At 45.0% G+C, this 13,904-nt stretch overlaps 1 protein-coding gene across 1 annotated transcript in view; it reads right to left on the minus strand.

The window, feature by feature from the left end:
• Window positions 1-4,699: 4,699 nt before the first annotated feature.
• Window positions 4,700-13,904, minus strand: part of LOC149434822 (serine/threonine-protein kinase Nek11-like) — a 202,083-nt gene continuing 192,878 nt past the window's right edge. Inside the window, exon 14 of the mRNA XM_089663332.1 lies at window positions 4,700-5,241. Within this exon, the coding sequence (XP_089519458.1) occupies window positions 5,013-5,241 (229 nt within the window). The 3' untranslated portion in view covers window positions 4,700-5,012. The remainder of the gene's footprint in view (window positions 5,242-13,904) is intronic.

The raw sequence follows: 13,904 nt of genomic DNA on the forward strand, positions 1-13,904 counted from the left end.
TGAAAGCACCGAAAACGGAAAGAAATAAACCGAACCAGGCAGTCAAAAAAACAACAAAACACAGGCTGCTGTCTGCAGAGACCCAAGGGCGGCCACAAGGTAAGAGGCCACATGTTGGGCACCATGGACCTAGAACATAAGATACAGGGCAACACCGTGGACCTAGAACATAAGATACAGGACAACACCGTGGACCTAGAACATAAGATACAGGACAACACCATGGACCTAGAACATAAGATACAGGACAACACCGTGGACCTAGAACATAAGATACAGGACAACACCGTGGACCTAGAACATAAGATACAGGACAACACCATGGACCTAGAACATAAGATACAGGACCACACAGTGGACCTAGAACATAAGATGCAGGACAACACCGTGGACCTAGAACATAAGATACAGGACCACACAGTGGACCTAGAACATAAGATACAGGACAACACCGTGGACCTAGAACATAAGATACAGGGCAATGCTGTGGACCTAGAATATAAGATACAGGACCACACCATGGACCTAGAACATAAGATACAGGACAACACCATGGACCTAGAACATAGCATACAGGACAACACCATGAACCTAGAACATAAGATACAGGACAACACCGTGGACCTAGAACATAAGATACAGGACAACACCATGGACCTAGAACATAAGATACAGGACCACACAGTGGACCTAGAACATAAGATGCAGGACAACACCGTGGACCTAGAACATAAGATACAGGACCACACAGTGGACCTAGAACATAAGATACAGGACAACACCGTGGACCTAGAACATAAGATACAGGGCAATGCCGTGGACCTAGAATATAAGATACAGGACCACACCATGGACCTAGAACATAAGATACAGGACAACACCATGGACCTAGAACATAGCATACAGGACAACACCATGAACCTAGAACATAAGATACAGAACAACACCATAGACCTAGAACATAAGATACAGGGCAACACCATGGAACTAGAACATAAGATACAGGACAACACCACAGAACTAGAACATAAGATACAGGGCAACACCATGGAACTAGAACATAAAAAACAGGGCAACACCATGGACCTAGAACATAAGATACAGGACAACACCATGGAACTAGAACATAAAATACAGGGCAACACAATGGACCTAGAACATAAGATACAGGGCAACACCACGGAACTAGAACATAAGATACAGGACAACACCATGGAACTAGAACATAAGATACAGGACAACACCATGGAACTAGAACATAAGATACAGGACAACACCATGGAACTAGAACATAAGATACAGGACAACACCATGGAACAAGAACATAAGATACAGGACAACACTAGAACATAAGATACAGGACAACACCATGGACCTAGAACATAAGATACAGGGCAACACCATGGAACTAGAACATAAGATACAGGACAACACTAGAACATAAGATACAGGGCAACACCATGGAACTAGAACATAAGATACAGGACAACACTAGAACATAAGATACAGGACAACACCATGGACCTAGAACATAAGATACAGGACAACACCATGGACCTAGAACATAAGATACAGGACAACACCATGGAACTAGAACATAAGATACAGGGAAACACCATGGAACTAGAACATAAGATACAGGACAACGCCATGGACCTAGAACTTAAGATACAGGGCAACACCATGGACCTAGAACATAAGATACAGGGCAACACCATGGACCTAGAACATAAGATACAGGACAACACCATGGAACTAGAACATAAGATACAGGACAGCACCATGGACCTAGAACATAAGATACAGGGCAACACCATAGACCTAGAACATAAGATACAGGACAACACCATGGACCTAGAACATAAGATACAGGACCACACAGTGGACCTAGAACATAAGATACAGGACAACACCATGGAACAAGAACATAAGATACAGGACAACACTAGAACATAAGATACAGGACAACACCATGGACCTAGAACATAAGATACAGGGCAACACCATGGACCTAAAACATAAGATACAGGACAACACCATGGACCTAGAACATAAGATACAGGACAACACCATGGAACTAGAACATAAGATACAGGACAACACCATGGAACTAGAACATAAGATACAGGACAACACCACGGAACTAGAACATAAGATACAGGACAACACCATGGACCTAGAACATAAGATACAGGGCAACACCATGGACCTAAAACATAAGATACAGGACAACACCATGGACCTAGAACATAAGATACAGGACAACACCATGGAACTAGAACATAAGATACAGGACAACACCATGGAACTAGAACATAAGATACAGGACAACACCACGGAACTAGAACATAAGATACAGGACAACACCATGGAACTAGAACATAAGATACAGGGCAACACCATGGAACTAGAACATAAGATACAGGACAACACTAGAACATAAGATACAGGGCAACACCATGGAACTAGAACATAAGATACAGGACAACACCATGGAACTAGAACATAAGATACAGGACAACACTAGAACATAAGATACAGGACAACACCATGGAACTAGAACATAAGATACAGGGCAACACCATGGACCTAGAACATAAGATACAGGACAACACCATGGAACTAGAACATAAGATACAGGGCAACACCATGGACCTAGAACATAAGATAAACACAATAGCTTCTACTTGGGAAAGTTTTATTAATACAAGATATAAAACAAAGTCTTTAGTTCCATTTTTAAACATGTTACACTTTTGACTTTCCTGGACTCATGTGTCCTCCACCTGGACATCCTACCACCATCACCCTGGAGGAACACCAGCCAATGAGGTAGTCTAGTACATGAGATCTCCTATTAAACATCTAAAAGTTTCCATAATTACTCGTCTTTTCTGTTGTCAATATATGGAGGATGATGGACAATACGTAGCACTGCTCCTGTAGGGGCCGCTGGATGATGCCTGTCCTCTGCTGCCGCCTTGACCCTGAGAACTTCCCGGCCACTCAAGTTTCGGACATTTGGTGTACCCCGTAAATGATCCACAGACACAATGTGCACCTAACACCCAGAATTCTGTATGGACGAAGGTGAACAGCAAGTCCAAGGTGCCGGTCAACCGATCCCTAAAACAGCATCTAGGGTTGGCTGAGACACCAAATAATCAGGAAGTATCGGAATGATAAAGGCAATCAATAATTGGTCGGGTGATCATCATGTCTGGGGTTGTAAGAATACTAAGCAGCTGAAATATGCAGACAAGATGGGAATGGTGGAGAAATTGTGGCTTGGGAGGCTTCGGTTCAAAGAGAGGGACTTAGTGGGGACTATCTGAAGCAGCATGGGAGAATGGAGGAACATACCATGGGGGGGATACATCTTTCTTGGGCACGTTCACACACTAGTAATAGCAGAGTACAGACAGATCAAATGTTAAATGCTAGGCCTAAGCGGTATCTTGGCCGGAACATTGAATCCAGGGTTGCGTTCCAGCTATCACCTCGGGGTGCCGCCAGCTTCCTCATTCATAGCACGTTGTAGACCCAGGTTCCTCCAGCATACTTGTCCTGTAAATGGTGACTTTGTCACCGATGGTTTTCTGATGAACCTGCTACCTTACTTTACCATGTGAGTTGCCTAATATATTCATTATTAAAACCACGATAAGTCTACACTTAGAGGCGCTGGGTGGGTTTTTTTTCTCGTTATTACATGTTCCGGAGCCAGCTTCTGCTCTTATACACGGCCTGCTCTCAGTTGAAGGACCTTACCTCACCCCAAGCATCCTATACTGGACTTTATCTATACATTCCTTATTGATCCATGCGCACTTCAGGACTTTTTGAATTTACACCAGTGTACCTAATTTTATTTCCTGCTTGGGTTTTGGACCCGCTCACCAGATCCTGGCTGAAGTTGGCCTGTGCAAGAGGCGATGCAGGGTCTGTGCCCCGGCAAGGTGAAAGGATGAATGCTGTCAGTCAGCTGGGTGTTGGTGTCAGTGATCTGGGTTGGCATCCTCAACGCAGCATGCAGATTGCCCAGCAAGAATGAAGGTTGCCTTCCAACAGTGTCTGGGGGTACAGGTTCACTTATGGAGAGGTGGCTGTGGCTCACAGGCTCTCGGTAGGTTGCAGAGCAGCGACCTCTCTGCTCCATAGACGGTCCAGAGCCCGCCAGAAACAGCTCCTTATATAGCCTTTCTCATAATCCCCTTTCTGATAGCAGCTTTCTGGGAAATGTACGCTAGGAAAGACTCAGGAGTCCATGTAAGGCTGCTTGCAGGACTACAAGTCCCACAGTTCCTTGCTTCTTGGTTCAGGAAGTGAGGTAAGCAGCCTGAGTGCAGCACCGCATCCATGTTATCAAAGCTGGCACCAAATAATTATTGTAATTATTGGCATTATTATGGAAACTGGAGTGCAGGTCTAGAAATTGAGCTCCTGCAATCCAAATGAATCTCCGCAGCAACTTGCTTCTCTAGAGAAACTGCCATTTATTGGATCCCAGAACAGATGTAAAGAGAGGTTAGAGGACGGGAGGACTGGGTTTTCTGAAGGCTTCTGATCATTGTATGAATGTTATAAGTACCTTTTCTGTACATCTGCTCTGGGATCCAACAAATGGTATTCTCTCTGGGGAACCAACTTGCTGCGGAGATTCATTTGGATTGGAGGATCTCATGTTCTAGACCTGCACTCCTGTTTCCACAATAACACTAACAATTACAGTAATAATTACTAATCATCATCCAAATACTCACAACGTCTTCTAGCCGACAACACAGTGAACATAATGTGCAGAAAGTTCTTGGACCGCCCACAAGCACAATGGCAGGTTTGTCGGTTCATAAAGTCATTAAACAACGAGGTGTGTATTGGTTGGATCTATTTTATGGGCTGAAGGTTTACTGACACCATCCTGACACCATCCTGACTCAGCTGGAATTGTCCTCTTTCTAACCTAATCCTATATTGTAAATAAACAGATTTAATAAAAATGAAAAAAGCCATTATAGCCAGGAAAAGGAGGAGCTTCGGGGTTCCTTTTCCATTCTTTCTTCCAGGAACAAGAGCTGCTGGACCTTATAACAATGATGAGGATACAACTTCATCACTTGAGGTTCGCAGAGAGTCGGCTCCTCCAGGTCTATCGTTTCCAGGTCCTGCTGGTCATGGACTTGTTTCAGGTGGTTGTAGACCTCCCGGAATCCATCTTCTCCCAGGAGACGGATACAGTTTCTGTATACAGAGAGAAGAAAAACATGTGATGCTTTCAGTACGCAGTTAAGGTCACGATGGCTGGAGGGTCAAGAACTCACCTGCTTTTAAGAGGAAGAGGCAGGAATGGGGATTTGCAAAAACCTAAATCTCCATTCTTAAAGTGGAACTAAACCCATCGATTTAATGGTTTCATAAAACAGTTACATTCCCGGCGCGCCGGTTATGCTGTTACTGTCGCTTGCGCTCTTGTCAAACCATCAAATGGCTGGTGTCCTAACTGATCACATGTGCAGCACATTGGCAGTTGCAGATCAAACAGAGGCTACGATGGTGAAAAGTATACCCTATGGTGCCGCTCCAATGGATGGAAGGGAAAGGATCACCCCACCGGCAAGTGAGAAGAGAGGAGCATGAGTCTGAGCGATTCCAGTGTCAGCCAATACAAGTGAAGGGATGGACTCTACTCAACTGACCCCGGGAGTCCAATGTTGAGGAATGTCCTCAGCCGCCGTACTGCCCACGCCCTCTGATACATGTTGCCCTGCCCACCGGGGAGTCCAAGTGATTCCAGTGTCAGCCAATACAAGTGAAGGGATGGAAGCTACTCAACTGACCCCAGGAGTCCAATGTTGAGGAATGACTTCAGCCGTTGTACTGGACACGCCCTCTGATGCATTTCACCCCGCCCACTGGGGCTTAGTCACAAAAGAATAGGAGGGTTTAGTTCCGCATTAATAATAATTCAGCTGAGCTGCTGAGTAACTGCAGAGAGGGGAACTAGGGCGATCTGAGCTGCTGAGTAACTGCTGGGAGGGGGAGTAGGATGAGCTGAGCTGCTAATTCACCACTGAGAATGAAAGAAGGGTGAGCTGAGCTACTGAGTCAATGTTTGGAGGGGGAAGCAGGGCGAGCTGACCTGTAGAGTCACTGCTGGGAGGGGGAGTAGGGTGAGCTGAGCTGCTAAATCACCACTGAGAATGAAAGAAGGGTGAGCTGAGCTACTGAGTCAATGTTTGGAGGGGGAAGCAGGGCGAGCTGACCTGTAGAGTCACTGCTGGGAGGGGGAAGCAGGGTGAGCTGAGTTGCTGAGTCACCCCTGAGAGGGGGAAGCAGGGTTTGTTGAGCTAGTATAGACAATAACATCCGTGTTTCTACTGTGAACTTTGAGGATAATTTGCTCTACTGTGCCTACAGCTACTGAAGTCAGTGAAGGTTTACCAATTACTTTTTATTAGGAAAATTGATTTTTCAATCTCCATAGCTTGGCCACAGTTATACACTATAACTAATATAAATAATATATATAACTAATATTAATAATATTTATAATAATATATCTAACTAATATAATTACTATAAGTTATACAGATTGATTGGTCACAGCAGGTCACATGGTACTGGCAACGGGGCCGGTACTCAGATCTGTCATCGGCCATGTCCGAGGTACACGGCCGGTGACAGATTGCGCCGCTGCACGGCTCTGCAGGCACGCAAACTGCGCATATGGCGTCCACCCGGAAAGGTGACGGTTTTTGCCGGCCGCCATTCAGCTATAGGCTGGGCAGGAATCGGTTAATGCATTCAAAACTGCATTGGATCCCAGGCTAAATCTATCTGCAGTCAAACTTTGAGGTTGCAAGATGAAAATCATCTTTTGGGGGGATACAAATGGATACATATTGGAACAACTACAATTTTGCTAAGTGAATGAGTTGTTAACATTGCTGTACTATATTATTATTATTATACAGTATTTATAAAGCGCCAATAGTTCGCTCAGCGCACTATATATTGGGTAATACGCAATGTCCATTTTCTATGCGCTGATTAGCAAAACAAAAGAGATTTGTATAAATAAAATAATAGAAACAAACTTTCTGCGCTGCTCTAGGTATAGCTAGGACTATTGGAAAAAGCTGCAAACACCGAGACCCCGACACCACCAGCACAAGGAAACAAAGCAAATAAAATGGTGTTGCGCTAATATCAATAGTACTAAGGACACAATAATTCCAAGAGTGGGGAGACAGAAAAATAAATTATAAATAAAATGTTAACTTTTAAAATAAAAATAATTGGTTTCTTTGTGTAAAATCCAAAGTTGCCTTAACAATCCCATGAAATGTAAGATATAGTTCTCTCCAACTTTCCTGTGAATTCTGCCCTAGGATGAACAATGATTCTATTGTGCTGTTCTTCCTATTATCTGAGAATGAACACAGCGGGAGCAGCGCCTGAATTCCAATCCTGTTCTGTGGGAGATTTTAGGGAAGAAGGGAGTTAATTTGGCGACTGTCACAGATGCTTTCCTCCCTGTGTGTCTCTGATACAACTCCTCAGCGCTGCACTCTATTAAACACAATAACACATGGAGGGATGGAGCTGCCAATGGTAGGCCGTGTGTCACTGGGAGCCAGCATGGCAGAGGGAACGGGACACAACATGAAATGGAAAGAGACATAAACCGCATGAGTCTGAGGGAGGGGAATTAGGAACGGAAAAGAGGAAAACACGCAAGCCAAATGGAATAAAGAAAGCCGAGGGACAATTACAGATTCCGATATTCATCTCCTTTCACATGATTTGATGAATGTGTTAATAAGATGCAGCGACACGGGGCAATAAGGGAAGAAATATTCATTACCTACCTGCTTTACGTAGGCTTTGACAGGTTATTAAATAATTAAATGCACCCAAAATTAAATGATTTTTATTGTTAGCAGAGTTGTGTATCTACATCGTTACATAGTTAGTCTGGCTGAAAAAAGACAAAAGTCCATCCAGTTCAACTATTAAAGAAAGAAAGAAAGTTGTCCTACACCAACAGTGGATCCAGAGGAAGGAAAAAACCCAGCAAAACACGATCCAATCTGCTCCTGCAGGGGAAAAATTCCTTCCTGATCCCCCGAGAGGCAATCGGATATTCCCGGGATCAACTTTCCCTATAAATGTTCTATCCAGTTATATTCTGTGTATCCAAGAAAGAATCCAGGACTTTCCTACAGCAATCCACTGAGCTGGCCACAACCAACTCTGGAGGGAGTCTATTCCACATTCTCACAGCTCTTACTGTGAAGAAACCTTTCCGTGTTTGAAGGTTAAATTTCTTTTCCTCCAGACGTAAAGAGCGCCCCCTTGTCCTCTGTGATGACCTCAGGGGGAATAACTACACCGAGTTCACTATATGAACCACTGATGTATTTATACATGGAGATCATATCCCCCCCTTATGTATTATACATGGAGATCATATCCCCCCTTATGTATTATACATGGAGATCATATCCCCCCTTATGTATTATACATGGAGATCATATCCCCCCCTTATGTATTATACATGGAGATCATATCCCCCCCTTATGTATTATACATGGAGATCATATCCCCCCTTATGTATTATACATGGAGATCATATCCCCCCTTATGTATTATACATGGAGATCATATCCCCCTTATGTATTATACATGGAGATCATATCCCCCCTTATGTATTATACATGGAGATCATATCCCCCCTTATGTATTATACATGGAGATCATATCCCCCCCTTATGTATTATACATGGAGATCATATCCCCCCTTATGTATTATACATGGAGATCATATCCCCCCTTATGTATTATACATGGAGATCATATCCCCCCTTATGTATTATACATGGAGATCATATCCCCCCCTTATGTATTATACATGGAGATCATACCCCCCCTTATGTATTATACATGGAGATCATATCCCCCCTTATGCATTATACATGGAGATCATATCCCCCCTTATGTATTATACATGGAGATCATATCCCCCCTTATGTATTATACATGGAGATCATATCCCCCCCTTATGTCTTATACATGGTGATCATATCCCCCCCTTATGTATTATACATGGAGATCATATCCCCCCTTATGTATTATACATGGAGATCATATCCCCCCTTATGTATTATACATAGAGATCATACCCCCCCCTTATGTATTATACATTGAGATCATACCCCCCCTTATGTATTATACATAGAGATCATATCCCCCCTTATGTATTATTCATGGAGATCATATCCCCCCCTATGTATTATACGGGGAGATGATATCCCCCCCCCCTTATGTATTATACATGGTGATCATATCCCCCCTTATGTATTATACATGGAGATCATATCCCCCCTTATGTATTATACATGGAGATCATATCCCCCCTTATGTATTATATATGGAGATCATATCCCCCCTTATGTATTATACATGGAGATCATATCCCCCCTTATGTATTATACATGGAGATCATATCCCCCCCTTATGTATTATACATGGAGATCATATCCCCCTTATGTATTATACATGGAGATCATATCCCCCCTTATGTATTATATATGGAGATCATATCCCCCCTTATGTATTATACATGGAGATCATATCCCCCCTTATGTATTATACATGGAGATCATATCCCCCCCTTATGTATTATACATGGAGATCATATCCCCCCTTATGTATTATACATGGAGATCATATCCCCCCTTATGTATTATACATGGAGATCATATCCCCCCCTTATGTATTATACATGGAGATCATATCCCCCCTTATGTATTATACATGGAGATCATATCCCCCCTTATGTATTATACATGGAGATCATATCCCCCCCTTATGTATTATACTTGGAGATCATATCCCCCTTATGTATTATACATGGAGATCATATCCCCCCCTTATGTATTATACATGGAGATCATATCCCCCCTTATGTATTATACATGGAGATCATATCCCCCCCTTATGTATTATACATGGAGATCATATCCCCCCTTATGTATTATACATGGAGATCATATCCCCCTTATGTATTATACATGGAGATCATATCCCCCCCTTATGTATTATACATGGAGATCATATCCCCCCCTTATGTATTATACATGGAGATCATATCCCCCCTTATGTATTATACATGGAGATCATATCCCCCCTTATGTATTATACATGGAGATCATATCCCCCCTTATGTATTATACATGGAGATCATATCCCCCCTTATGTATTATACATGGAGATCATATCCCCCCTTATGTATTATACATGGAGATCATATCCCCCCCTTATGTATTATACATGGAGATCATATCTTCCCCTTATGTATTATACATGGAGATCATATCCCCCCTTATGTATTATACATGGAGATCATATCCCCCCTTAATCTCCTCTTCTCAACAGAGAATAAATTCAGTTCCTTGTCTACCTTTAGCTGACTTTGGAACATCCACATATAATGGTAAATCTATAACATTGACATCATAGACTAATGTAGACAGAACTTTCGGCAGAGAGGGTTGTTTTGGGGTGGGACATCACATATCTATTTCTTTGACAAGCAGCCCAAATTTACAGCACTCCATAAAAGTCTAATGAAAGAATGGACCTCCAGGACCCTCATAAGGGCACTCTGTAAGGTGGCTGGTATTTATGTAGAGATTGTGCCTCTTTTCAGGGCTGGGTGCAGGAACTCCTCCCTTCTGAGTCACTTCTTGTTTTTGCCCCTCCCCCCCACCTTCAAGCACAGTCCCTTGGTTCCACCCCCTACCCACCTTCAAGTACAGTCCTGTGGTTCCACCCCCTACCCACCTTCAAGCAAGGTGCCTTGGTTCCACCCCCACCCACCTTCAAGCACAGTCCTGTGGTTCCACCCCCTATCCACCTTCAAGCAAGGTGCCTTGGTTCCACCCACCTTCAAGCACTGTCCCTTGGTTCCACCCCCTACCCACCTTCATGCACAGTGCCTTAGTTCCAGCCTCTACCCACCTTCAAGCACAGTGCCTTGGTTCCACCCCCACCCACCTTCAAGCACTGTCCTGTGGTTCCACCCCCTATCCACCTTCAAGCAAGGTGCCTTGGTTCCACCCACCTTCAAGCACTGTCCCTTGGTTCCACCCCCTACCCACCTTCATGCACAGTGCCTTAGTTCCAGCCTCTACCCACCTTCAAGCACAGTGCCTTGGTTCCACCCCCACCCACCTTCAAGCACTGTCCCTTGGTTCCACCCCCTACCCACCTTCATGCACAGTGCCTTAGTTCCAGCCTCTACCCACCTTCAAGCACAGTGCCTTGGTTCCACCCCCTACCCACCTTCATGCACAGTGCCTTATTCCAACCTCTACCCACCTTTAAGCACAGTGCCTTGGTTCCACCCCCTACCCACTTTCATTCACAGTGCCTTAGCTCCAGCCTCTACCCACCTTCAAGCACAGTCCTTTGGTTCTACCCCCACCCACCTTCAAGCACCGTCCCTTGGTTCCACCACCACCCACCTTCAAGCACCGTCCCTTGGTTCCACCCCCTACCCACCTTCATGCACAGTGCCTTATTCCAGCCTCTACCCACCTTCAAGCACAGTGCCTTGGTTCCACCCCCTACCCACCTTCAAGCACCGTCCCTTGGTTCCACCCCCTACCCACCTTCAAGCACCGTCCCTTGGTTCCACCATCACCCACCTTCATGCACAGTGCTTTAGTTCCAGCCTCTACCCACCTTCAAGCACAGTGCCTTGGTTCCACCCCCTACCCACCTTCAAGCACAGTCCCTTGGTTCCACCCCCACCCACCTTCAAGCACCGTCCCTTGGTTCCACCCCCTACCCACCTTCAAGCAAAGTGGTTTAGTTGCAGCCCCTACCCACCTTCAAGCACAGAGCCTTGGTTCCACCCCTACCCACCTTCAAGCACAGTGCCTTGGTTCCACCCCTACCCACCTTCAAGCACAGGCCCTTGGTTCCACCCCTACCCACCTTCAAGCACAGTCCCTTGGTTCCACCCCCTACCCACCTGTGAGTACCGTCCCTTGGTTCCACCCCCTACCCACCTTCAAGCATAGTCCCTTGGTTCCACCCCCTACCCACCTTCAAGCACAGTTCCTTTGTTCTACCCCCTACCCACCTTCAAGCACAGTCCCTGGGTTCCACCCTTACCCACCTTCAAGCACCATTCCTCACCATAGGCTCCGTTTGCATCTAGCATCATGATTCTCTCACCACAAGCCCCGTTTGCATCTGGCATCATGGTTTCCTCACCATAGGCTCCGTTTGCATCAGGCATCATGGTTCTCTCACCATAGGCTCCTTTTGCATCTGGCATCATGGTTTCCTCACTATAGGCTCCGTTGGCATCTAGCATCATGGTTCTCTCACCATAGGCTCCGTTTGCATCTGGCATCATGGTTCTCTCACCATAGGCTCCGTTTGCATCTGGCATCATGGTTCTCTCACCATAGGCTCCGTTTGCATCTGGCATCATGGTTTCCTCACTATAGGCTCCGTTGGCATCTAGCATCATGGTTCTCTCACCATAGGCTCCGTTTGCATCTGGCATCATGGTTTCCTCACCATAGGCTCCGTTTGCATCTGGCATCATGGTTCTCTTACCATAGGCTCCGTTTGCATCTGGCATCATGGTTTTCTCACCATAGGCTCCGTTTGCATCAGGCATCATGGTTCTCTTACCATAGGCTCCGTTTGCATCTGGCATCATGGTTTCCTCACCATAGGCTCCTTTTGCATCTGGCATCATGGTTTCCTCACTATAGGCTCCGTTGGCATCTAGCATCATGGTTCTCTCACCATAGGCTCCGTTTGCATCTGGCATCATGGTTTCCTCACTATAGGCTCCGTTGGCATCTAGCATCATGGTTCTCTCATCATAGGCTCCGTTTGCATCTGGCATCATGGTTTCCTCACTATAGGCTCCGTTGGCATCTAGCATCATGGTTTCCTCACTATAGGCTCCGTTGGCATCTAGCATCATGGTTCTCTCACCATAGGCTCCGTTTGCATCTGGCATCATGGTTTCCTCACTATAGGCTCCGTTGGCATCTAGCATCATGGTTTCCTCACTATAGGCTCCGTTGGCATCTAGCATCATGGTTCTCTCACCATAGGCTCCGTTTGCATCTGGCATCATGGTTTCCTCACTATAGGCTCCATTTGCATCTATGTGCTGAACTATCCATATTTACTGGTGTGTGAGGGAGGGTGTATATGAACACAGTAGACCAGGGTGATAATTATAGGCTGGTCTACCTTGACTATTTGACACCATATCCTCCTCTGGACCTTTGTGCCCTCACCCATGGGGCACCACCAGCTGGTCAAGGAGCTGTTCTAATGGGAACATGACACACCTGCCACATATGCTGAACAGACGCTGTGATCTCTATGGGACTTTATCCGTTTGAACATCTTCCAAGAGCCTGAGCAAATATACATACTTTAAAAACATTTGGACCATTGCAGGAGCACATGGCAGAGCTATAGATGCCATTACCACTAACTATATGTGAGTTATTTTGTGTGCTAATTGGGAGATGTTGTTCTGGGGATTCACCTTCCTCCCCTCATGTAGAGGTGTCTCCTATTTTATGGATTTTATTGGTCATTTTTATGCCATCAGATGTTTTGGGGCTTGGAGGCATCGGTTCCATCTAAGATGCGCTGGTCCATCTTGCTCTAGGTATTAGCAGTTTGTTTCCTTTTTATTTTGATTAAAACTAAGAACTGAGGAGAACATTTCCACTGCCTGGAGATTATCCTTCTCTGCTTTGCTATAACGTTTTTTTATCCACCCCCCCCCCTTGCGTCTTCTCCCATGGGCTGTATAGGGGACCTGGTGGGAGTACAATCTGTATCCTGTC

Source organism: Staurois parvus, unplaced genomic scaffold, assembly GCF_062004578.1.
Source record: "Staurois parvus isolate SC_StPar_1 unplaced genomic scaffold, SC_StPar_1.0 ptg001667l, whole genome shotgun sequence".
Lineage (NCBI taxonomy): Eukaryota > Metazoa > Chordata > Amphibia > Anura > Ranidae > Staurois > Staurois parvus.